The sequence below is a fragment of the Astyanax mexicanus genome, chromosome 1, assembly GCF_023375975.1.
Source record: "Astyanax mexicanus isolate ESR-SI-001 chromosome 1, AstMex3_surface, whole genome shotgun sequence".
Lineage (NCBI taxonomy): Eukaryota > Metazoa > Chordata > Actinopteri > Characiformes > Acestrorhamphidae > Astyanax > Astyanax mexicanus.
In genome coordinates this window covers 18,049,396-18,075,414 of record NC_064408.1, presented here as the reverse complement: position 1 = coordinate 18,075,414, position 26,019 = coordinate 18,049,396, and the positions used below count along the sequence as shown (strand labels likewise).

At 36.4% G+C, this 26,019-nt stretch overlaps 1 protein-coding gene and 1 long non-coding RNA gene across 3 annotated transcripts in view; one reads left to right on the top strand and one right to left on the bottom strand.

Annotated features, from left to right (window-relative positions):
* The window catches only part of LOC103043084 (uncharacterized), a 90,612-nt gene that overhangs the window by 53,040 nt on the left and 11,553 nt on the right, over positions 1-26,019 (top strand). The window contains 10 exon segments of the mRNA XM_049466505.1: positions 16,384-16,474; positions 16,567-16,956; positions 17,060-17,186; positions 17,342-17,460; positions 17,766-17,962; positions 18,059-18,242; positions 18,362-18,527; positions 18,647-18,771; positions 18,866-19,174; positions 19,515-19,718. Of these exon segments, the coding sequence (XP_049322462.1) occupies positions 16,384-16,474; positions 16,567-16,956; positions 17,060-17,186; positions 17,342-17,460; positions 17,766-17,962; positions 18,059-18,242; positions 18,362-18,527; positions 18,647-18,771; positions 18,866-19,174; positions 19,515-19,718 (1,912 nt within the window).
* On the bottom strand, positions 2,783-5,194 carry LOC111191801 (uncharacterized). Of its 2 annotated transcripts, none has more exons than XR_002649669.2 (3): positions 4,975-5,194; positions 3,238-3,311; positions 2,783-2,865 (listed from the first exon to the last, which is right to left on the bottom strand). It is a non-coding gene; the product is annotated as an uncharacterized LOC111191801 (long non-coding RNA). The 2 variants fall into 2 exon arrangements; XR_002649670.2 differs by lacking the exon at positions 4,975-5,194 and adding an exon at positions 4,701-4,905.

Sequence of the window (26,019 nt, the reverse complement as noted above, 5' to 3'; positions counted from 1 at the left end):
TAGTTTTACATTTATTCATGTAATATTACAGTATCCATAGTGATCTTATATGTGGTATGCGGCTTCTCAATACATAATGCAATATATTCATGATTATCTTAAATGCTATGCTTTTCTGATTCTTAGGATGCCCAGCTGCACCTTGATGATGCTGTGAGGGGACAAGAAGACACGAAGGAACAGGTGGCCATGGTGGAACGCAGGAACACTCTGATGTTGGCTGAGATTGAGGAGCTCAGAGCTGCCCTGGAGCAGACAGAGAGAGGTCGCAAGGTGGCAGAGCAAGAGCTGGTGGATGCCAGTGAGCGTGTTGCACTGCTCCACTCTCAGGTATTACAACGCTCTTACTATACAACTGAAAAATGTACCACAGCTTACTATGACAACTAATATTGATGACTGCTTCTTCTAGAACACAAGTCTGCTGAACACCAAGAAGAAGCTTGAGGCTGACCTGGTTCACGTCCAAAGTGAGGTTGACGACACTGTGCAGGAAGCAAGAAATGCAGAGGATAAGGCCAAGAAAGCCATTACTGATGTAAGTGCTTGTCGTTACTTTGTCATTGGTATTGTTTTATAGTTTACTGCAAAATCTAATCTCATGTTGTTTGATTAATCAGGCTGCAATGATGGCAGAGGAGCTCAAGAAGGAGCAGGACACCAGTGCTCACCTGGAGAGGATGAAGAAGAACCTGGAGGTCACAGTGAAAGACTTGCAGCACCGCCTGGATGAGGCTGAGAATCTGGCAATGAAGGGTGGAAAGAAACAACTCCAGAAACTTGAGTCCAGGGTAAGTTCTAACTGGAGGCTAATGTTTACTCAATGCTCAGTCTTTGACATACAGAGAGGGAGTAGTGAACAACTTAAATGTTCTTGATGGTGTTGGTTCACTGTGCACATTCTGAGGAGGTTTTTACATATGTATTTATACAGGTGCGTGAGCTGGAAGCTGAAGTTGAGGCTGAACAGAGGCGTGGAGTTGATGCTGTTAAAGGTGTGCGCAAATACGAGAGAAGAGTGAAGGAACTTACTTACCAGGTATAAAATCTGTACAACTTTAATCATGAGGATAGTGTTCACATTAATAAATATAAACTAATAGCTGTACGATTTGTAGACTGAGGAGGACAAGAAGAATCTCACCAGGCTTCAGGATCTGGTTGACAAGCTGCAGCTGAAGGTCAAGGCTTACAAGAGACAAGCTGAGGAAGCTGTAAGTCAAATTTCTTTAAGCATTTTGATTCTTCACATAATGCCTTGGCTATAATATGTAAAATATTACAGAAATATCACATATACATTCTTTCTACGACCTAAACATTTAGGAGGAACAAGCCAATGGCCACCTGTCCAAGCTCAGGAAGGCACAGCATGACCTGGAGGAGGCTGAAGAGCGTGCTGACATTGCTGAGTCTCAGGTCAACAAGCTCAGAGCCAAGAGCCGTGATAGTGGCAAGGTAAGTAGAAAAGAATTACTAAGGTATACAAATATATTTAAGCAAACAAAACAAAATCAAATATTTGTTGTTGATTTTTAACAAGAAAAGTTCATAGATAATAACTGCCTTTTCTCTTCTCCAGGGCAAAGAAGAGTAATTCTCCACTGCAGGATTCTGCTACTGTTGTACAACATGACTGTAGCAGTGTGTTTGTCAATTTCTTTTAAATAAAATGTATATAACTGCATCACTTGTGTCCACGTCATTGATATGTGAAACCATCATGAAATATTTACAGATGAATGTGGATCTTTAGAATGAGTGGGCATTGGCATTTTCTGGGACAACTCTATGTAATCTCAATAAACTACTCTTGTGTGTAGCTTATAGCAATCTCATTCATGTTCCACTAAGTTCCACTAAGCATTCATTGAGATATGTACACATGCTTTTGGGTTGTTACTGAAACTGTTTTAGTTTGATTTAAAAAAAAATAGAACTGTAGAATATATATAGTAGTGCAAAGACCTAAGGACTTACATGCCATGTATGAACACAACTACATCCGCTTAATAGTTGATATTAAAACAGACATAAATAGTTGCCCGCTGTTACAAAGGAATGTTTAAACTGAACATATGTTTTATATGTTCTCTTCCAATTATTTTCAAGTTTATTTTGTATGAAAAAAACAAAGGGAAATAGAGAACAGGTTTTACAATTACCCAAAAAACAAGGTGGAATGGTCTTACTCTCCCTAGAAGACTATAGTAGATGGAGCAGCTGTGTGGTCTGTTGGCTTGACCAAGGAATACGATGCAAAATGTACAGAAATTGGAAGTGAAAAAAAAATTGTTTCTCATCTATATTGTATCACAAAAATCTCTTAAAGATTAATTTTGATAAATTGACTAATTGTATTTTAGTTTCTATAAACATTTGGTATAAATAAATCTGACATTTGAAAGAAATGTACAAATTGCATGCTGGGTGGCATATGAGAGAATTCACAATCGAAAAATTGTTATATCACTTAAAATGTAAAAAAAATTATATTTCTTATTTTTATATTTCACTAAATGTTTAAATATCTTCTAACATGATACATTATCATTTGTAGAAACAAGATTTATTTATTTATTTATATATTTATTGGCTCATGTAAACGTAACACAAACCCAGGTTTAATTTCTAGAGAGGCTAACAAAGTTAACTGACGTCAGCTGGTTAAATATATTTAAGTTTTTTTTAATTAATTTCAAATATTAAAAGATTGCAATGCAAGAACAATCAAAGCAAGAATACTTTACTACACAACACCAAGTCTTACATGTGAAATGCCTACCTGGTTTCATATTTCTTCTCTCTCTGTCTGGCCGTGACTCACTCTCATCCTCTGCCTCTAGCTGGCTTTGATGTCTGCATCTGATGTCAGTACATTATGTTATACTCAGCCAACGACAACAATATTTGTAAAGTTAAGTTGTTTAACAACTAAATCAGAAGAATATAGATAATATTAAAACAAACTAGTTTGTTTACAATACCCATACTGAGAATCACTAAGTGATAAACTTTACTTTTCTATTAAAAACATTATATTAATGCACTTAGAATCAGTGACATGGTTAAAAAATAGTTCAATAGTACTATAATCTAATTATGAAATATATATATATATACATATATGTATATTTATATACATATATATGTGTATATATATACACATATATATGTGTGTATATGGCAGCTCATAGTGCAAATTGTAAAATGTTCACTTTTCTTATCTTTCTTTACCTTGTCTGGTTTCTTTTGATCTTTTCATGTCTCTTTCTTTTCCAAAGCTTACGGAATTAAAGGATGCTGGTGATCTACAATACATCAAATAATAAGTTAACTCACCAAATTTGCACTTAACGACAAAATACATTTTTCTAGACATCTGAACCTTTAAAAACCCTCTCAAATATATTTATTTTACCAAATGGTTATAAATATACTGCCTGGTGTTGAAGACACCATAAAATGAAATATAATTAAAATAGTGAAAAATGCATGCAGAGCTTTGTACAAGTAATAGTCACTAAAGACAAGGTAAGCTATTTGTTCAGGCCCACCCACACAGACTCAGATAGTTTTAAAAAACAGTAAAGTCTAAGCTAGCTAACCTATGTTAAATAGCTAGCTAGCTAACTTATTTTAAATAGCTAATTAGCTAACCTAGATCGCTAGCTATCTAAATTAGCTAAACTATGTTAAATAGCTAGCTAACTAACCTAGCCAACCTATGTTAAATAGCTAGCTAGCGTACCTATGTTAAAAAGCTAGCAAACTTACCTATGTTAAATAGCTAGCTAGCGTACCTATGTTAAAAAGCTAGCTAACTTACCTATGTTAAATAGCTAGCTAGTTAACCTAGCTAAGTTATGTTAAATAGCTCTAGATAACCAAGCTAACCTATGTTAAATAGCTAGCTAGGTTAGCAAGCTAGGTAACTAAACTGGCTGTTGGTTAATGCTGGTTTGTGAGATTATGCTAGCTAACTATTTCTCTTATTTTTTTACTTTACAACACACTGCTGACCTTATTAAGACTATCAACAACAGTTTCTTACTTAAGGTTGCCAACTTTTTCCAGAGAAAAGTAGCTTGCTAGCTAGCCTGCTCAAAAAGCCGTTAAATGATGCTAAATTGCATATGCACTCATTTGCATATTTGTGAGACCATTCCAGCTGGCATAAAACCAACATTTAACTGTAAAATGAAGTTGAAATATGGCTGAAGTAATGTCTGTTGTTGTTTCAATGTTGAAACAACATTTAATTGTAGCTAACCTATGTTAAATAGCTAGCTAGTTAACTTAGCTAACATACGTTAAATAGCTAGCTAACCAAGCTGACCTATGTTAAATAGCTAGCTAGTTAACCTAGCTAACTTAGGTTAAATAGCTCTAGATAACCAAGCTAACCTATGTTAAATAGCTAGCTAGTTAACCTAGCTAACTTAGGTTAAATAGCTCTAGATAACCAAGCTAACCTATGTTAAATAGCTAGCTAGTTAGCCTAGCTAACTTAGGTTAAATAGCTCTAGATAACCAAGCTAACCTATGTTAAATAGCTAGCTAGGTTAGCAAGCTAGCTAACTAAACTGGCTGTTGGTTAATGCTGGTTTGTGATATTATGCTAGCTAACTATTTCTGTTATTTTTTTACTTTACAACACACTGCTGACCTTATAAAGACTATTACCAACAGTTTCTTACTTAAGGTTGCCAACATTTCAAACGGTGACTACTAGGGTTTAGAACACTGCACATGCGCATTTCGGTCAGGTCTATATGGCGCGTATGCAGCAGAGTTGCCAGGTTAGCGGTTTCCAAGCACTTGTTTGAAAATCCAATCTCAGGTAAAAATTCAGGGGTGGCGGGCTATTTTTAAAAATTACTGATATTAGTATTTCCCACAAGACACTAAATGATTGATGAGATCATTTAGTGAGATAGATGAGTTAATGTATATATAGTCACATTGACTCACCTCAACATATAAGTAAGGCCCATAGACTGAGTATAGCTGGACAGAACATCGTCTCTCAAAAGTGAAGCCACCACAGGTCGGGCGCCCCCTGCTGTTCGGTTGCAGAAAGCTGTGTAACCCCACCCATCCCCATAGGTTTTAATGGCAAAACAGACAACTTTCAATCACGTTTTTTTCAATATACTGTAGTTCTACCTCCATTATTTAAATTCAACAGCTAGTGTAGAACTAGTTTTTTAAAACGTTATTCAGCTCTATTCAAAAAGGTGTGGTTATTGTAAAAGGGCTGGTTATGGGCAGGACCAATAACAGACCGTCAGCTCTGCTCTGCAGCCTGTGACCTCGAGGCAGCCCTCAGGGGCGGGTTTATTTAAATGAGTAGGTTGTCTCCCCACAGTGTTTCTCCCTCTTCTGGTCTCTGCTGGACCTGGCAACCCTAAGCAGAGGAGACTGGAGGTGGGGAAAGAGAGAGAGCAGTGTCTCTCACTCACAATCAATTTTAATGATTCTCCTTAGTAGCTAAGCGTTGTAGACAATGTCGCTAGCTTTGTCACTAGTCACTTTTTTTTCGCCAGAGTGGGCCAAAAGGTCGCTAAGTCTTGTTGGCAACACTGACTTTACAGGTTTCATTTTCATTACACCTCTCAACAAAAACTCGTTGTAGGGAGGCAGCTCCTTGAAAAAAAAAACATGAAAGCACAGACCCAGATCTGAATATACTACATCTAAAATTAATTCAGCTGAACGAATAACAATTCTTCGTGTTTTTTTTCTTACTGGAATAAAGAGGGCACGTGACTATTTTAGGATTAAAAACTAAAAATAACTTTATAATTGTTCTATTTGCTCGCATTTAAATTCGTAAAATGGTTGAACCAGACTTATAGAAGCAAAAAACACTGTTAAAAGGAGCACTCCAGCACTCATACTTTATGTAAATAATGACCTGTGTTGTGCTGTGTTAATGCTGTGCTGTTATGCCCTGAGGATATTCAGTGTATGTCACTTAGGGACTGCATGAGTTTAGGTGAAGGCCAGGGTGCTGTAAGGACTTTTTGTTTAGCTTTTAAAGGGTCTATATATTGTCACATTTGTACTTACTGTAACAATAATAATGGAGTATACTATAGCAATTTAATTGAGTGGACAGAGTACAATATACAGCTAGTTTAACTAATGTTAGGACCCCTGCTTAAACTTACCTCAGCATGCTCTGTAGTATTGAACCCACCGCGGGTAATACAGAAGTCCCTGTTCAAACTGTGCAGCGAAATAAAGTGTTATTACTTCACCCCATTCAGCTATAACTGACTGTAGAGCAGTGTGGAGACAACTGTGTTCATTTATTGTGTTTAATGGACACCATGCCATAGTCCAGCATGACACCGTATATCTTTTCTCTAACGCTCTCTCTCGCTCCCGTTCTCAGGCGCTGCAAGTCCAACCCACACAAACACCCCGTGGGTGAGCTAAGCACGAGGAAAGGCCAATCAGGATGTTCTATTTGTCACTCTCTCACTATGGGAGTGTGTGTGTGTGTTCCTCCTCTCGCTCTTTTTTTTCTTGCGTGCGCTTTCTCTCTCTCTCTCTCTCTCTCTCTCTCTCTCTCTCTTGCTCGCTCTAAAAGATTATTTACTCGATATTTTATCGTTATATAATTTGTGGGCATCAGGGAGCCCCTATTTAAATGCTGAAGAATCACTGAACCTCCGTGATAGGTAGGACCTCAGGGAGATAGCACCAAACAACTCTACCCCACAAAGAGACCTCAACCACAGCCATATATATTCATATGTTTATGCAGCCTTCCATCCACTGACATGTGTTTAATCTATTAACAAGTTAAGAAATTAGAATAAGAAATTTAAAATATGTACCTAAATTATATATTATGTTATTTTTCATGTCACGAGTTTTGTGTTTCATTATAACTTAAACTCCACAGGAACCTTTTTCTCACTCATCCTAAAAGACACCAATAGAGCAACACAGCTAGCATCTAATATAAGTTAAGCAATACCCCCTGTACAAGTGATAATTGTGCAAGGTCCCTATAACTAGCAATCAGTGAGAACTCCGCCAATAAGATCACTGGATTAATTAAGAAGATGTAGGGAGAATTGAGAAACTAATTGCTTCAGTGTTCTGCTGCTGGAAGCACACTTTAGACCCTTTGTTAATGTTTCTCTTTTATTATGTGCCTTTATGACAAAAAGTAAGTTTATTTTCTATATTGAAATTGTTTAGAGATTTGTGTTATATTGCTTACATAGGATATGTATTTCTGTTATTGTTTTATACTCCACTCACACAACAGCTCTGTAAACTAGTAAAACTAGTAAAACCAAGATGTGCCATGGCGACGACCACCCTTTTCTAAACCAGAATCTCAGTAATACTCCCAAAGAAAACACAGATAGGTCTAGTAAGGACAAAAACAGATAACATAACATTTTCTATAATGCTGATAATGACCTAATATATCTGTCCAAATCGAAACACAGAAGTTTATTATTTTAAGCAATTATTTTCTTTACCTTTTAAAATGAGCTTAATAGCAACTATCTAATTTTTTAGATTTAAAATAGATATTAATAATTTAATATCTATTTTTGCAACACTCCCTTTTTATTATTTATACAAAATGTAAGTATATTTATTTTTGTTTTAGCTTAGTTAAATTGTTGACATCCCTTAGAAGAAAATTCACATGCTTGTTTGTATTTCTTATACATTTTATTTTTAAGTTTTTGCTTGTGAAGCTATATGCACTGTGGATTTTTTTCTCTTTTTTTAAAAGTCTTGTTGCTTTACCATTTGGAGTCATTAAATAAAAGAACCCCTTGCTCTCAACATCCTATAATTTCCCATCCCACCCTGTCTCCTCCCTTTAACAGAATCATGCATCTCAGTCCTACCTCCACTTATCAGAGGGGAATCTGACTTGTTAGAATTTGCCTTGACTTGAAAGCAGTTGTCTTGATTCACCTCTCACACTGCAATATACTAACTGAATAAACACCGTTTCCATTACTATTACCATAAACACTGGCAATCACACAACCACAATCACTGGCATTAATAGTGCCCCTACCGACACTAGACAAAAATTCACAATTCATTCTTCAACCAGCATTCACCACCATTATGTTATAAATGATGTAACACCAACAAAGACATTGTGAAAAGTTAACCTTTTATTTTTATGTTTTCAAAATAAAAAAGTACACATTGAAATAAACTTGCAATTGAAAAAAAATATGTACAAAGAACAGTAGAGAACAGAACAATAAAAAGAAATCACAAAACCAAAAAAGAGCACAGCATTGGCATTGCATGTACAGCAAAATCAAAGGTGGATTACTGAACTTACAGTTACCATTATCTGCATTTGGATTGGACACCTCATACCTTTCTTTTGCTGCTGGTGCATAAAACATAAGTAATGCATGTGATCTGTTCACAACTGACCACAGCAAGAATCAAACCCAAAGCCCACAAAGATAATAAAGATAATAAAGATATGGCATATGATACTATTACCAGTAGCATCTTAGTATAACAGAATTAAGAGAATTAAAATTTCTCAAATTCAACTTTTGAATGTACTTCTTGGGCATATATATATATATATATATATTTCATTTGATAGGGACAGCTACAATACAGAGGATAAAATGGCACTTACTACATACATTTTCACCTAATGAAAATATACATTTTTTCGGTCTCATAAAAACATTTAGCCCACACTACAAATATGGAAAATAAAACACACACAACATAAACATATAGCACTATTATTTATATCAATACATCTTTATGTTTTGAACGCAAATACGAAAATCATAAGATCTCCTTATGAATTAATAAACTGATGAAATAATCTTTTCTGAGATGTAAAGGAAATAATGTGATTTTACACTTGTCTTTTATTATTCTTATTCAGCTGAGATCAGATTGATCAAACAAAAATTAAGTCACGTGTGACATTATTTTGATCACAGTAATAAAATAAGATGTTTTTTTCCAAGGAGGTGAATTTGCTTCATTTAGGGCTAGACACAACAGAGCTCTTTGCTACATTAAACATTAAGTGATGCTAGTGAAAGTTGTTTTATTCATTTGCTTCTCCCTGACATTTAAGGACAGATGAGCAGTATTTACTTATTTAGCATTATGTTAAGTAGTTATTATCTGCTCCACTTACCATTGTCTTGCTTTTTATCTCTTCACCGTTCTTCTTTCTTTTTACAATTCCAGAAATGACTCCTCTTTATTTCGCATGCATGTCTCTTGCAAAAGGAGTGAGCGGAGTCAGCTGGGGCTTCTGAGTGGGGTCCTTCTGTTGTTGCCAACTTTGCACATTGCTGTAATTTAAGGTTTGTTAACTGTGGGGGGCCTCCCACTGGCATGAGGCCAGATAGTTCTTTGCTGTTTTCACCTGTTAATGTGTATCACACCAAAAAAATAAATATGTGGGTATTTTTCTTTTTAATTCCTGTATTTTTAAATATTTAATGAATTAAAAAATGTACAGACAACAAAGAAAATATATTCTAACATTTCTCAATGTAAGCATGATGCTTCCTCAGTCAAAATAACTCTCTCTCTGAGTTAGACTTTGGTGTGAGTTACTTTAGTTAATTAACCAGACTGTTATTATTCAACTGTTTCAACAACAATAGCTTGTGAATAAATATAAAAAAAAAACTTTTTCTCACAACCAATAGAAAGACCCGCCTGAAAGAAAAGGTCTGCATAGCAAACACACAACTGTCCATGTGTGGTGAGAGTACCGTAGCAGAACAAGGATCTTACAGTTTCAGGTTTCACAGATAAGCATTTTCCAGGCATTAAAATAAATAAACGAATAAACATATTTTCTGTAATAACTCAATTAAGTAAAGAGTACTATTTTAATAATATTAACATTGACAAAATACAAGGTTAGTACTTAAATTAAAATAAAGTTTTTCTTTTTTTTTACATGTGCTTTATTTTAATTCCATACAATAATTTAAAAGGAATACACTGAACAGATAATTTGCTGTTACTATAAAAAGGCATTAGATTACGTAAAAAACACATCTACTTGACATGCAGTAAGGCAGCTATTATTTCTGCTAGTGACTGAAGATGAGAACTTTCCTTTAATGGATTCTGCTTAGTGTGCACACCAAACTCAATATAAGCCTGACTGGGGCTGCAGCAGTTTCACAGCAGATCTGAGAACCTGCCTGTGGTAAGTGGTTGTGCTGCCTGTCACTGAAATCAACTTGCATTGTACATTGTAAACTTTTGCATAGAGTAACTGTGAAATTTACATTTTCTTTTGCAGGGCTGTGAAAATTTTCTCTGGTCTCTGGTGAAAGTAAAGTGAGTCATAGTTGGGATATTTTAATAATATTAATATATATTTTATATACAGAACATATATGGTAGAATACCTTTGAGTATGTTTAATGTAACGCTCATCATTTCATGTTTTAAATAATTAAATTATTTAATCAGGACCATAAGGCAGCTAAAGACAGCCAAAAAAAATCAATAACAAGGGCAAGTTATACTTTAAGCAAAATGATTTCTCAAATTTGAATTATATGTATGGATTCTAAATGATCAAGTTTATAGATGTTAAGTTAAAGATGTACAGTAAATAAGATATGTAAATAATAAAATCAACTGCACTGTAATAGATGTTCCTAGACCTGTCATTTAAGATATATGAAGAAAAGCAGCTGTGAAACATTCTGATTTCATGATGGTTTTTATTGTAACAAACCTTCCAAATAAAATACTCATATTTTCCGTTTAGCAAACCGCCACCATGAGTACGGACGCCGAGATGGCCGTTTATGGCAAAGCTGCCATTTACCTCCGAAAGCCTGAGAAGGAGAGAATTGAGGCTCAAAGCAAGCCCTTTGATGCTAAGAGCGCTTGCTATGTAGCTGATGCAAAAGAGCTGTACCTTAAGGGTACAATCAAGAGCAGAGATGGCGGCAAAGTCGTTGTTGAAGTTCTTGACACCAAGGAGGTGAGCATTATTGCAGAATTGTATGTTATTATATCTTAAATATATTATAGATATAAACCTAAACCAACCATACTTTATTTTATTTTCTAACAGGAGAGAACAGTTAAGGAGGATGATGTCAGCCCCATGAATCCTCCCAAGTTCGACAAGATTGAGGACATGGCCATGATGACCCATCTCAATGAAGCCTCTGTGCTTTATAACCTTAAAGAGCGTTATGCAGCATGGATGATCTACGTAAGTAATGCATTTCATGATTGCACAGTCATTTATATTTCTGTAATTAAGTGTGGTTCAAAGATGTACAAATCATGTAGTGACTATAAAAAATATATCTGTTTAAATCTGCCTCAGACCTACTCTGGACTGTTCTGCGCGACTGTGAACCCCTACAAGTGGCTCCCAGTGTATGACGCAGAAGTGGTGGCTGCCTACAGAGGCAAAAAGCGCATGGAGGCCCCACCCCACATCTTCTCTGTCTCTGACAATGCCTACCAGTTCATGCTTACTGGTAAGATATGAAGAAAATAAATAGTTTTGTGAAGTGTATCCCTGCTGTTGGAACAAACCTCTTATGTCCATTAATGTTGTTTCACATTTCATCACATAATGTTATAACAACAGTCGTTCTTTAGATTGTGTATGAATTTACAAAATTAGAAACCTTCACACATTTCTTTCAGGATCTCATAGTGTTCCAAAAATGACTGAATGTTAAAAAAAAACATGCCTCATTATTATATTTTTATCTTACAGACAGAGAAAACCAGTCTGTCCTGATTACGTAAGTATTTCAAATATACAAATATTTGCATTTCCTTCAGTTATATTACATGAAGGATTAAAGATGAATTTGTATTTATTCTAAACCAGTGGAGAATCCGGTGCTGGAAAGACTGTGAACACCAAGCGTGTCATCCAGTACTTTGCTACAGTTGCAGTACAAGGTGACAAGAAGAAGGAATCTTCCAGCAAAATGCAGGTAAAATATGAATCCAAACTAAAAAACTTATCTGCAGGATCATCATACTTTAAAACACTGATTTAAATGATACATTATTGTGTGCTGCAGGGATCTCTTGAGGACCAGATCATTGCTGCTAACCCATTGCTTGAGGCCTATGGTAATGCCAAGACAGTGAGAAATGACAACTCCTCTCGCTTCGTAAGTTTTTCACTTCAACGGAATTCACTTTGACAAAAATATTGTGGTGTAGTGCTGTTCCCAGTCTACAACTTGACTTGTTTTCTACTTGAAAAGGGTAAATTCATCAGAATCCACTTTGGCACAACTGGCAAACTGGCCAGTGCTGATATTGAGACCTGTAAGTTGATTAACAGTTTTTTACAATTTTATGATTCTATGATTCTGCTTGTTACAAATTTAAAATAACATTTAATGATTGTCTGAACAGATCTTCTGGAGAAGTCTAGAGTATCATTCCAGCTTTCAGATGAGAGAGGCTACCACATCTTCTACCAGATGATGACCAACCATAAACCTGAGCTGATTGGTAAGAAACTCTACAGAAACAACAAACCTTATCTTTTTCAGACGCAAAATATTTAAGAACCTGTTTAACGTAAACATGTTGTGCTGCAGAAATGACCCTCATCACCACCAACCCCTATGACTTCCCCATGTGCAGTCAGGGTCAAATCACAGTGGCCAGCATTGATGACAAGGAAGAGCTGATTGCCACAGACGTAAGAGACTCTTCAAAACTACAGTGAATGAGATTTTCCAATATTTCACATCAATTACAATGTTGATCTTTACTGTTTAGACTGCCATTGACATTCTGGGCTTTAGTAATGATGAGAAGATGAGCATCTACAAATTTACTGGAGCTGTTCTCCATCATGGCAACATGAAGTTCAAGCAAAAGCAGCGTGAGGAGCAGGCTGAGCCTGATGGCACAGAGGGTGAGACTTACCATCGAAATGTTATTGTGTAATGTGCAGATTCTCTGCTTATTAAGCACAAATAAAACTGATCACAGTTTCTGACTGTATACATGTTTGCTACTCTTGACAGATGCTGACAAAGTCGCTTATCTTCTGGGCTTGAACTCAGCTGATATGCTGAAGGCCTTGTGCTACCCTAGAGTGAAGGTCGGAAATGAGTTTGTCACAAAGGGACAGACCGTGCCACAGGTAAGATTTCTATTTATTGCAAAACATTTATGGATAACTTTAACCCTTTCTTGAAATATAATAATATTTTTAATATATTCTACTTGTAGGTGTACAATGCTGTCAACGCCTTGGCCAAATCCATCTATGAGAGAATGTTCTTGTGGATGGTTATTCGTATCAACCAGATGTTGGATACAAAACAACAAAGAAATTTCTTCATTGGTGTGCTGGACATTGCTGGATTTGAAATCTTTGATGTAAGTGTTTCCAATGATCACAAGCAAAATTGTATCCAAACATGCTGAATACTGACTCATCCCTATCTTGTATACCTTTAGTTCAACAGCATGGAGCAGCTGTGCATCAACTTCACCAATGAAAAACTGCAGCAGTTCTTCAACCACCACATGTTCGTCCTGGAGCAAGAAGAGTACAAGAAGGAGGGCATTGTCTGGGAGTTCATTGACTTCGGCATGGACTTGGCCTCTTGCATTGAGCTCATTGAGAAAGTGAGTAGAAAATATACTTTCATACTCAGTATCTGATTAGTACAATAGCTAACCTTTCATTTCAGCCGATACATTTTTAACTTGTATTTTCTTAAAACAGCCCATGGGTATCTTCTCCATCCTTGAAGAGGAGTGCATGTTCCCCAAGGCAACAGACACCAGCTTCAAGAACAAGCTGTATGATCAGCATCTTGGAAAGTGTAATGCTTTCCAGAAGCCCAAGCCTGCCAAAGGCAAGGCTGAAGCCCACTTCTCCCTGGTTCACTATGCTGGTACTGTGGACTACAACATTTCTGGCTGGCTGGATAAGAACAAGGACCCACTGAACGAGTCTGTTTTGCAGCTGTACCAGAAGTCTGCAGTGAAACTGCTCGCCACCCTCTACCCACCTGTTGTTGAAGGTAACAGCATTTTTAAATATATCTATGTAACTGCTAAACTTGTCTACTTTTTAGCTTGAAATCATAAATATTGTTTAATTAACTGTTTTAAACAGAGCCTAAGGGAGGCAAGGGAGGCAAGAAGAAGGGTGGTTCCATGCAGACTGTGTCCTCACAGTTCAGGGTACGTTACATTTGTAGGTCAATAACATCCATGCATTTCTCTATAAGGAATGAATGGCAATAATTTCTCTACTCCACAGGAGAACTTGGGCAAGCTGATGACCAACTTGAGGAGCACACATCCTCACTTTGTGCGTTGCCTGATTCCCAATGAGTCTAAGACTCCAGGTAAAAATTATTATTTCACTCTCAGTTGGAAAATTTCAAATTGGTTATTGTTTATAAATAGATATTGATTCATCATTTATTTCTTCTACCATCATGTTGTTCTATTTGTCAGGTCTTATGGAGAACTTCCTGGTTATCCACCAGCTGAGATGTAACGGTGTCCTGGAAGGTATCAGAATCTGCAGAAAGGGATTCCCCAGCAGAATCCTTTATGGTGACTTCAAGCAGAGGTAGAAGAAAGAAAACTGAAATATATTTATAATATATATAATATATAATATTTGGGTGTATTCACACCAAACAACTAAAACATTTCAATGTTTTTACAGATACAAAGTGCTGAATGCCAGTGTCATCCCTGAGGGTCAGTTTATTGACAACAAGAAGGCCTCTGAGAAGCTTCTGGGGTCCATTGATATCGACCATGACCAGTACAGATTTGGACACACAAAGGTAATTATTCACCACAACAAGAGATCAATACTAGTTGGACTCACTCAAACAGAAAACTCAGGCTAACCATTTCTGTTCTTTGTTTCAGGTGTTCTTCAAGGCTGGTCTGCTGGGTACTCTTGAGGAGATGCGTGATGAGAAACTGGCTTCTCTGGTCACAATGACTCAGGCTCTTTGTCGTGGTTACCTCATGAGAAGAGAATATGTGAAGATGACAGAGAGGAGGTATTTACAACATACTTAAAATTAATAAAAGAAAAACAAGGAATTTATACTGTTATACTGTTACCATTTGGTAGAGCAGTGGGAGAATTAACTTTTTTATTCCTTCAGGGACTCCATTTACACCATCCAGTACAACATCCGCTCATTCATGAATGTCAAACACTGGCCATGGATGAAGGTGTACTACAAGATCAAGCCCCTGCTGAAGAGTGCTGAGACTGAGAAGGAGCTGGCCACCATGAAGGAGGATTTCGCTAAATGCAAGGAAGATCTGGCCAAGGCTGAGGCCAAAAAGAAGGAGCTTGAGGAGAAAATGGTGTCTCTGCTGCAAGAGAAGAATGATCTGCAGCTTCAAGTGGCATCCGTCAGTATTATTTTGACATAAAAACAATCCAAACCCATTCAAATGTATAACATACATAGCATTCCTTTTTTGAATTAATTATTTTCCAATAAACAGGAATCTGAGAATCTGTCTGATGCTGAGGAGAGATGTGAGGGTCTGATCAAGAGCAAAATCCAGCTTGAGGCTAAACTCAAAGAGACCACTGAGAGACTGGAGGATGAGGAAGAAATCAATGCTGAGCTGACTGCCAAGAAGAGGAAACTGGAGGATGAGTGCTCAGAGCTCAAGAAGGACATTGATGACTTGGAGCTGACCTTGGCTAAAGTGGAGAAAGAGAAACATGCCACTGAAAACAAGGTCAAAACTGTTTAAAAGACAGAAAGGAAATAAACTGTCTTCACATCTTATATTATATTGTCTCATTTCCTAACAATATGTTAAATTTGTTAACATAAATGTAGGTGAAGAACCTCACTGAGGAGATGGCAGCTCAAGATGAGAGCATTTCTAAACTCACCAAGGAGAAGAAAGCCCTTCAAGAGGCACATCAGCAGACTCTTGATGACCTTCAGGCAGAGGAAGACAAAGTCAACACTCTGACAAAGTCCAAGACTAAGCTTGAGCAACAAGTGGATGATGTGAGTTACATGACTCAATCATGGAACTGATTACTCATAAAATAATTCTGGATAATCTAAACAAGCATTGTGTTTCTACAGCTGGAGGGTTCTCTGGAGCAAGAGAAGAAGCTCCGCATGGACCTGGAGAGAGCCAAGAGAAAGCTTGAGGGTGATCTGAAACTGGCTCAGGAATCCATCATGGACCTGGAGAATGACAAGCAGCAGTCTGAGGAGAAGATAAAGAAGTACTTTTAACCATACAAATAAAAACAAAACTATTATATATTACAACTGTTACAATAATATTGTCTGTCCATGTTATTATACAAATATTGTTTCATTTTCTCAGGAAAGACTTTGAAATCAGCCAGCTTCTTAGCAAGATTGAAGATGAGCAATCTCTGGGTGCTCAGCTTCAGAAGAAGATTAAGGAACTTCAGGTATTTATTGCTTTCTCTTTATGATAGAGGCAAAGTGTCCAAATATAACATAATATATTGTTTTAATACACTGTGTTATTATTCACGAACAGGCCCGCATTGAGGAGCTGGAGGAAGAGATTGAGGCTGAACGTGCTGCTCGTGCCAAGGTTGAGAAACAGAGAGCTGATCTGTCCAGGGAACTTGAGGAGATCAGTGAGAGGCTTGAGGAAGCTGGAGGAGCAACTGCTGCTCAGATTGAGATGAACAAGAAGCGCGAGGCTGAGTTCCAGAAGCTGCGTCGTGATCTTGAAGAGTCCACTCTGCAGCATGAAGCCACTGCTGCTGCTCTCCGCAAGAAGCAGGCCGACAGCGTTGCTGAGCTTGGAGAACAAATCGACAACCTGCAGCGCGTCAAGCAGAAGCTCGAGAAAGAAAAGAGTGAATACAAAATGGAGATTGATGATCTCTCCAGCAACATGGAAGCGGTTGCTAAGGCCAAGGTTTGTGTTCCAAGAAAAAACTAAATTAATACATAAATAATAAATAATACATAAATGTTTATGTATATGCTGGCATCAAAATAGTAATATTTGTTAATTACAGGCAAATCTTGAGAAGATGTGCAGAACCCTTGAGGATCAGCTCAGTGAAATCAAGACCAAAAATGATGAGAATGTTCGCCAAATCAATGACATCGGTGCTCAGAAGGCTAGGCTCCAGACTGAGAACGGTAACTCAGAATTGCATTACGCTTACAGCACTTAGTGACTTTTTTTTTTTAATTAGCATTTTTTCACTAACCTTTATCCACAAACCCAATTATTCTTTTGTACAGAAAATGCTCATAACTGTTTGATAATCAAAAATATTTTCCAATGTGTGCAGGTGAGTTTGGGCGCCAGCTGGAGGAGAAGGAATCTCTGGTTTCTCAGCTGACCAGAGGAAAACAGGCCTTTACTCAGCAAATTGAGGAGCTTAAGAGGCAGATTGAGGAAGAGGTTAAGGTAAAGGAAAACATAAATTAACACCAATCATTTATAAAAGGGTTTTTCAGCACATGCTCTCTTTTTATCTGTACTGTAAATGACAGTAAATGACTTCCATTTTTGTCCGAAGTTAGTAGTAAGATGGTATTTCTCTTCATTCTTTTTATTCTGACTAGCTAAAAAGGTTTGAAACCATGTTAAATTCTCACTTCATCAGCTGACTTTTTTTTACCATGTTCTTCAAATCAATAATAAAACATAGCATTAAATCACTGTAAATTTGACGTTCTTAAATTTGGACATCTGTTTTGTTTGTTTCACAGGCAAAGAATGCCCTGGCCCATGGACTGCAGTCTGCTCGTCATGACTGTGACCTTCTCAGGGAGCAGTTTGAGGAGGAGCAGGAAGCAAAGGCTGAGCTTCAGCGTTCAATGTCTAAGGCCAACAGCGAGGTGGCCCAGTGGAGGTCTAAATATGAAACTGATGCCATCCAGCGCACTGAGGAGCTTGAGGAGGCAAAGTAGGAACAAAAGCTCTTCTTGATACGAATAGCTTTTACAATGAAAATATCAATAAGTCACACATTAAAATCTATTATGAAATATAATTTAAATAGGAAGAAGCTGGCACAGCGTCTTCAGGAGGCTGAGGAACAAATTGAGGCTGTGAACTCCAAGTGTGCCTCTCTGGAGAAAACCAAGCAGAGACTCCAGGGTGAGGTGGAGGACCTCATGATTGATGTGGAGAGAGCCAATGCTTTGGCTGCCAATCTTGACAAGAAGCAGAGGAACTTTGACAAGGTAAATGGTCTGAATATTTGATTTAATGATGAACAATCTTAATCACGCAAAAGTATAATTTCTCTGGTGTCTGTTTATTGGGCTTTATTGTGAATTGACCATTATGTCTCCACAAACAGGTCTTGGCAGAATGGAAGCAGAAGTTTGAGGAGGGTCAGGCAGAGCTGGAGGGAGCCCAGAAGGAGGCTCGTGGTCTGAGCACTGAACTCTTCAAGATGAAGAACTCTTATGAGGAAGCTCTTGACCAACTGGAGACCCTCAAGAGAGAGAACAAGAATCTGCAACGTATGTAACAACAGTCCAAGACTAACTCTTGATACAGTTTTAACAACAAGACTTTTTAATGAACATTAATCAAAATATTAATCAAAATTAATCAAAATACAATGTTTCTTTTGTTACAGAGGAGATCTCAGATCTGACTGAACAGATTGGTGAGACTGGAAAGAGCATTCATGAGCTGGAGAAGGCCAAGAAGACAGTGGAGACTGAGAAGGCAGAGATTCAGACTGCCCTGGAAGAGGCAGAGGTAGAATTCAATATACTTTACTTTTCAGTTGGTTTACAGTCTACAGTTTATGCAGCCAATTGTTCTCATGAAACATTTATTCGTTTTTTTACAGGGTACTCTGGAGCATGAGGAGTCCAAGATTCTCCGTGTCCAGCTTGAGCTCAACCAGGTCAAGGGTGAAGTTGACAGGAAGCTTGCAGAGAAGGATGAGGAGATGGAGCAGATCAAGAGGAACAGCCAGAGAGTGATTGAATCCATGCAGAGCACTCTGGACTCTGAGGTCAGAAGCAGGAATGATGCTTTGAGAATCAAGAAGAAGATGGAAGGAGATCTCAATGAGATGGAAATTCAGCTGAGCCACGCCAATCGCCAAGCATCTGAGGCCCAGAAACAACTGAGGAATGTGCAGGGACAACTGAAGGTATTTTCTTTATAAATTATGAAAGCATATATTATCACTCTTTAACAACAATCCCTTTGAATATCTCCAGATTTAACCAAGAGTTTTTTCTGTTTGTTTTCCCCAATTACACATTCTCACCAAAATGTTATAGACTGTCATTTTAAAAAAACAGAATTAATCCATCCTCTTAGTTGGAGAAGTGTTAATATCATGGAATTATGCACATATGTTCCTCCAGTTAGAACAGATTCAAAAAGTTTTAGCAAATCCATTCACAGAATTTCCATATAGCGTCAGGCTTGTTAGATACTCAATTTAAAGCAATACTTAATAGGCCCTTTTTATTTTATAATCTTAGGATGCCCAGCTGCACCTTGATGATGCTGTGAGGGGACAAGAAGACATGAAGGAACAGGTGGCCATGGTGGAGCGCAGGAACACTCTGATGTTGGCTGAGATTGAGGAGCTCAGAGCTGCCCTGGAGCAGACAGAGAGAGGTCGCAAGGTGGCCGAGCAAGAGCTGGTGGATGCCAGTGAGCGTGTTGCACTGCTCCACTCTCAGGTATTACAACACTCTTATTATACAACTGAAAAATGTACCTAATTTTATTAGAACAACTAATAATGACTGTTTCTTTCAGAACACAAGTCTGCTGAACACCAAGAAGAAGCTCGAGGCTGACCTTGTTCAAGTCCAAGGTGAGGTGGATGACACTGTGCAGGAAGCAAGAAATGCAGAGGATAAGGCCAAGAAAGCCATTACTGATGTAAGTGCTTGTCGTTACTTTGTCATTGGTATTGTTTTATAGTTTACTGCAAAATCTAATCTCATGTTGTTTGATTAATCAGGCTGCAATGATGGCAGAGGAGCTCAAGAAGGAGCAGGACACCAGTGCTCACCTGGAGAGGATGAAGAAGAACCTGGAGGTCACAGTGAAAGACCTGCAGCACCGCCTGGATGAGGCTGAGAATCTGGCCATGAAGGGTGGAAAGAAACAACTCCAGAAACTTGAGTCCAGGGTAAGTTCTAACTGGAGGCAAAGATTTACTCAATGCTCAGTCTTTGACATACAGAGAGGGAGTAGTTAATATCGGAAATATTCTTGAAGAGATGAAGAGGTTTTTACATTTGTACTCATACAGGTGCGTGAGCTGGAAGCTGAAGTTGAGGCTGAACAGAGGCGTGGAGTCGATGCTGTTAAGGGTGTCCGCAAATACGAGAGAAGAGTGAAGGAACTCACTTACCAGGTACAAAATCTTCCCAAGTAAAGTAACGAGGATAGTGTTCACAGTAATAAATGTAAACTAATAGCTGTATGATTTGTAGACTGAGGAGGACAAGAAGAATCTCACCAGGCTGCAGGATCTGGTTGACAAGCTGCAGCTGAAGGTCAAGGCTTACAAGAGACAAGCTGAGGAAGCTGTAAGTCACATTTCTTTAAGCATTTTGATCCTGCACATAATGCCTTGGCTAAAATATGCAAAACATTACATAAATCTCACATACATATTTTGCTTCTTTCTACAACCTGTACAGGAGGAACAAGCCAATGGTCACCTGTCTAAGCTTAGAAAGGCACAGCATGACCTGGAGGAGGCTGAAGAGCGTGCTGACATTGCTGAGTCTCAGGTTAACAAGCTCAGAGCCAAGAGCCGTGATAGTGGCAAGGTAAGTAGAAAAGGAAACCCATTTACTAAGATACACAAACACCTTTTATCAAAGAGAATGTCCACAAAATGAAATAAAAAACAAATATGTGTTGCTCCTGCCCTTTGATAAGGAAAACTTCAGAGTTAACAATTACTTTCTCTCTTTTCCAGGCCAAAGAAGAGTAAATCTCTGCTGCGGGATTCTGCTGTTTTTATACAATATGACTTTAGCAGCATATGTTTGTCAATTCCTGTTCAATAAAAAGGTATATAACTGCATCACTTGTGTCCACATCATTGGTATGGAAATCCATAATGATATGAGGCTTATGAGGATCTTCTGATTGTGTAAGAATTCTCACTTACTGGGACAGCTCCATGTTCTCTGGATGAATTTACTCCTGTTCTTGTAGCCTACAGCAATCTCGTTGACAGTTCCTATCCAACATAAGCATTCACTGTAGTTTATATGAGTGAAATACTTATCTGTTCTTTATATACCTTTTATTTAGTCCCATGCTCCCTGATGTCCTTCTCACATTTGGCCACTTTCTCTTTTGTTTGTTGAAGCTGGAATTCTACTAAGACCCAAAATAGCTATCATTAATTATAAAAGCTATTATCCATGTGGACATTCACTCATCCACTTGTACAGATTGGTATGCATCTGTACACACATATGTCAAGTAAATACACATATAGATATATGTAAAGTATCTAACAAAAGTTACAGAAGTACACCCCTCACATTTCTGCAAATATTTCATTGCATATTTTAATGGCACTACATTAAAGAAAGAAACATGGATGTAAGTCATCATACAGTTTGTAAAACAGTTTAGATTTGCTTTGCTCACATTCTCAGAATGCCATGAAGTTCAATTAAGTGGTATGCTGACAAATATTAATTCTATTAAAATTGTTTATGAATAATCATTGCAGCAATACATTATACAGCAACAAATCTCAAAGGTATAATGCTTGCCTGATTTAATCATTTTTCTCTCTCTGCCTGACCTTGACTCGATTGTCTCTCTCTCTCTTCCTCCAAATCTTTTTCTGTATGTCTGTATACAACCACACACATCAAATTAGCTAACTACTTAGTAAACTAAGACATAAGTTTGTGTACACAGTGCACATCTACAGAGCATTCACAGGTCCTGTGCCATCTTACATCACACCAATGCTTCCAATAAACTACATACATCTCTTAATAAATGATCAAACCTGCTCCAGTGGATTAACCTTTAGATACTGAGATATTTACTAAACTGGATAAATCAGCTTTTAGCTAAGGTGCACTAATTAGCTGAAATGTATCACAGGAGTCTCTAAAACTTCACTCTATGGTGTCACTCCATTTTTAGTTGACCTATTATAATCTGTTTTATTTTGATCGTTTGATTTATTATAATTTTAACATCTGCAATTTATTTAGTATTTTACCTTTTTACACTTTATTACTGGTATTTTATCTCTAATTTTATTTTAAATATTATAGTCTTTAAATTATTGTTTTTTTATTATTATTTTCCTTTGCTTTTTTGTTTTACTTCTGAGTGGATTTATTTACTCTTTATATTTGATGATTATAATTTTTTTCTGCTGATAGTTTTGTTTGATAGTCATTTGTTAAAATGTGAATGCTGAAATAAAAGGAAAATATGTTGTCAGAAAATATTTAATTTAATACATTTTTTCCCCAATTTAATAACCTGTTATCTCATGGTAAGCTTTTGTGCCTTATACTTTTGTGTATACTGTGAAAACACAATACCAAAAAATTACTTAATATGGTAAACCGCAGTCTAACTGGGTTTATACAATCCAAATTGTCCATTGTAAAGTTAGAAGTACATTTCAAGTATTACAATATTTGACTAGTCAACTCTTTATGTTCTGCCATGTTCTAAAAATTAGTTATTCTAAACTGAATTCCAAAAGAAAATTATGGAAAAACAAGAACAAAAACCAAATAACAATTTTTTTTAATGGCAAATTATACAAAAATAGGGGATTTATAACTGTATAAAGTAAGAACACAAATCTAAAAACAGTTCTTTTAAATAAAATTCAATAAGAACTTATAAATCAGGAGGCAAAGACAGTGAGGTCAATAATGTGAGGGTGAGAGTCATTTAGATTTTTATTAATACTGGTTAAAAATACTTTAAACTTTATAAAAAGTGTTAAATTAATGAAATTATTTATATTATTCAAAACTGATCCTATAATGATTTTTAAGGATAAAATAACTTTTATGTGGGGAAGTATTTATTAAAGCATTTATTTAGGATTAATGTTAAGATTGAAGTACAAACCACTGTTTACAGTGTATAAAAGTAAGCTAGCTAGATGACTAAAGCTAGTTATTATATAGCCATTATATATTATATTATATTATATATTATATTAAAGCTATTATAGTCATGAATGTTCTTATTTTGGCACATTTAGATTAGCTAACTCTAGATATAACAGATATGACCCAATGCGAAAGAGCAGGTATGGTGAACAGTGAATATCGCCAATAGATCAAAATAAGTAATAACACTTAAAAGTGTGCCATATACACTTTTAGAAGGTTAATGTTAGTAGATTAAGCTGGCACTAGTTGCAATTGCATGTACAATACTGCTAACCTTACTTACAGTTCCTGCTTTTTATGTCCAGTATGACAGACTGTGTCCTTCATATCACTAAATTAACATACTTATATGTTTAATATGTTTAATATTTACAGTCATGAGCCAGCAACAAGTGGCAGACAGGAATGAGCTGCTCACTGAATTTATCTGATTCAGTTTTGAAATTGGTATCAATAACCATTATCAATCAATTAATAAATCAACTAACTTACCTTATCAATCCTACAGGAAGTCATTGTGTAGCACTAGAGATAAGCTAAATTTATATAATGCCAGCCATGTTGGCGTTTTTTTTTTTACAGAAAAATAAAACCTTAATTCCAAAAAACTTGAGGCACTGTGTGAAATGTAAATGAACGAATGGAGCTAAATTGGTATTCTTTCTATTCTTCTATTCCTATTTGACTACTTGGCCAAATAAACATCTAGAAAATTTTATATCATTCAGCGATGATGATCATTATCTATTAAAGTCCATACTCTGCTATTTAAATGCCCCTTTTTGCAAATCTCAAGATAATGCTTTCACTATATAAGGTTTTTGAAACCACTAACTAGGCCAAGGATATAATTAAAACTCGAACAGAGCTGGTGTTTGTTGCATTTGCGCATCAGTCCAAGTTTCCATTTAGTTATTTTCACTATTTTTCATACATGTATTTAACATTAAATATATATATTTTGTAAACATGCTTTACCGTTCATATTATTTTTTTTTTATCCCCACTATTCCAATTGTAGCAGTACACCAGAGCATAATAGACCTATGTGTCTTGATTTTTACTATTTATAATGATTTATAAGTAGTTTGACCAGAAAAAGATGGGCTCCCCTTATGAGCCTTGGTACTTGCCAAGGTTTCTTCCTCCTGCTATGAGGTAGTTTTTTCCTTGCCACTGTAATTCACTGGTGTTTTTGTTTACTGCAATGCAACATCAGTTGTAGAAAACTCTTCTCAACATCCTATAAGTTCCCACGTCTACCCATCTGATATATCTTCTGGCTTTTTGGAATTTGCCTTAAATTAAAACTAAAGTTGTCTGAGTCACCTCCCATATTACCGTACACTAATGATATGTGTCGAAATTGCATAAACACCTGAGTCTGTAGGGGCCCTAGAGAAACCCACTATGTTATAAATGATGCAACAACAGAAGAACATAAAAAGAAATCTTTTTATTTTCAAAATACTTAACTAATCAATGTTGGAGGAAACATGCAATTGAAAAAATAAATGTACGAACAACAGAGCCACAATAAAATAACAAAGCAATAAATATGTAAATAAACAAAAAACTTTAAAAACAAAATTACAAAAAGGGAAGCAGGTTTGATTTAGACACAAATGAAAAAAGCATGAAGTCTCCTTCTGTCCTGATAAACTGCTGACATATTTCAGAAATGTAGATGAAGAAACCTGTAGGAAATCATGTGATTTGACACCTATCTTCTATGAATAGTTTTCAACAAGACTGAGATGAGATCAGTCTGAAAAAAAATTATGAGAAGAATTTATGTCATTATTTTGAACACAGTAAGAAAATTTGATGTTTCTTCACAAGTTCCAAATTTCAGAATCAGGAGAAAGTAACTTACCTTACCACATTGGTCTTAAACACAGCTTAACCACATCTAGGAGGGAAACAACTAAGGAAAAGGTCTTAACTTGAATATTTCTTTCCCTGGCTTAGTAATTTAGATTATATGTCTATATGTCTATTATGTCTATATTTTTGCATATAAATGACATAATTTAACATTCATACTGTAGCTTTTCTCTGCTAGCAGAGATGGTGGTGAAGCTAATGAAAGTTTTTTTTATTAATAATATATTACATAGTTCTCCCTGACAATTAAAGCTAGACTAGTAGCATTTCGTTTAAACATTATATTGAGTCTTTAATATCTGCTACACTCACCATTGTCTATTTTTCTCCTCTTCATGTTTCATGCATGCATCTTGCAACAGGAGTGAGTGAGCAGTGAGGAGTCAGCTGGAGCTCCTTTTGGAGGATCAGCTCTCTCTTCCTGTTGCTAACTTTGCATATTTCTGTACTTTAACTCAAGGGGGGCGGGTCCTCGGGGCTGCACATCTGACCATCATTATCAACCATTATCATTTGGCCTTGTCATGTTTATATTTATTCTTGTTCTGGTTAAAAAGAAGTCTGTGAAATATTTAAGAACTGTGTCCTTTAACCAGTGGGATGACCTGCTTGAGAGAAGTCATATGCAAATACACAACTTGTGAGAACTGTCCATGTGTGGAGAGGGACAGCAGTAGGTCAAGAATGTTACAGTGTCACGTTTCATGAATAAGCATTTTCCAACATTGCCAGATATAACAAATTAATGTATTTATTAATAAATTTTACTTTTCTGATAACTGAATAGTCATTAAAATTACTCTACTAATTAATATGTATATTCAAATAATATAACTGTTTCCGTTGAAGACAAGAAACAATACACACTTTAAATAACAATGTTTTAAATTGGATGTTATTCTGTTTTTTTTTTTTACAAGCAACTCATTTTAAGTTTAATACTAAGGTTTAAAAG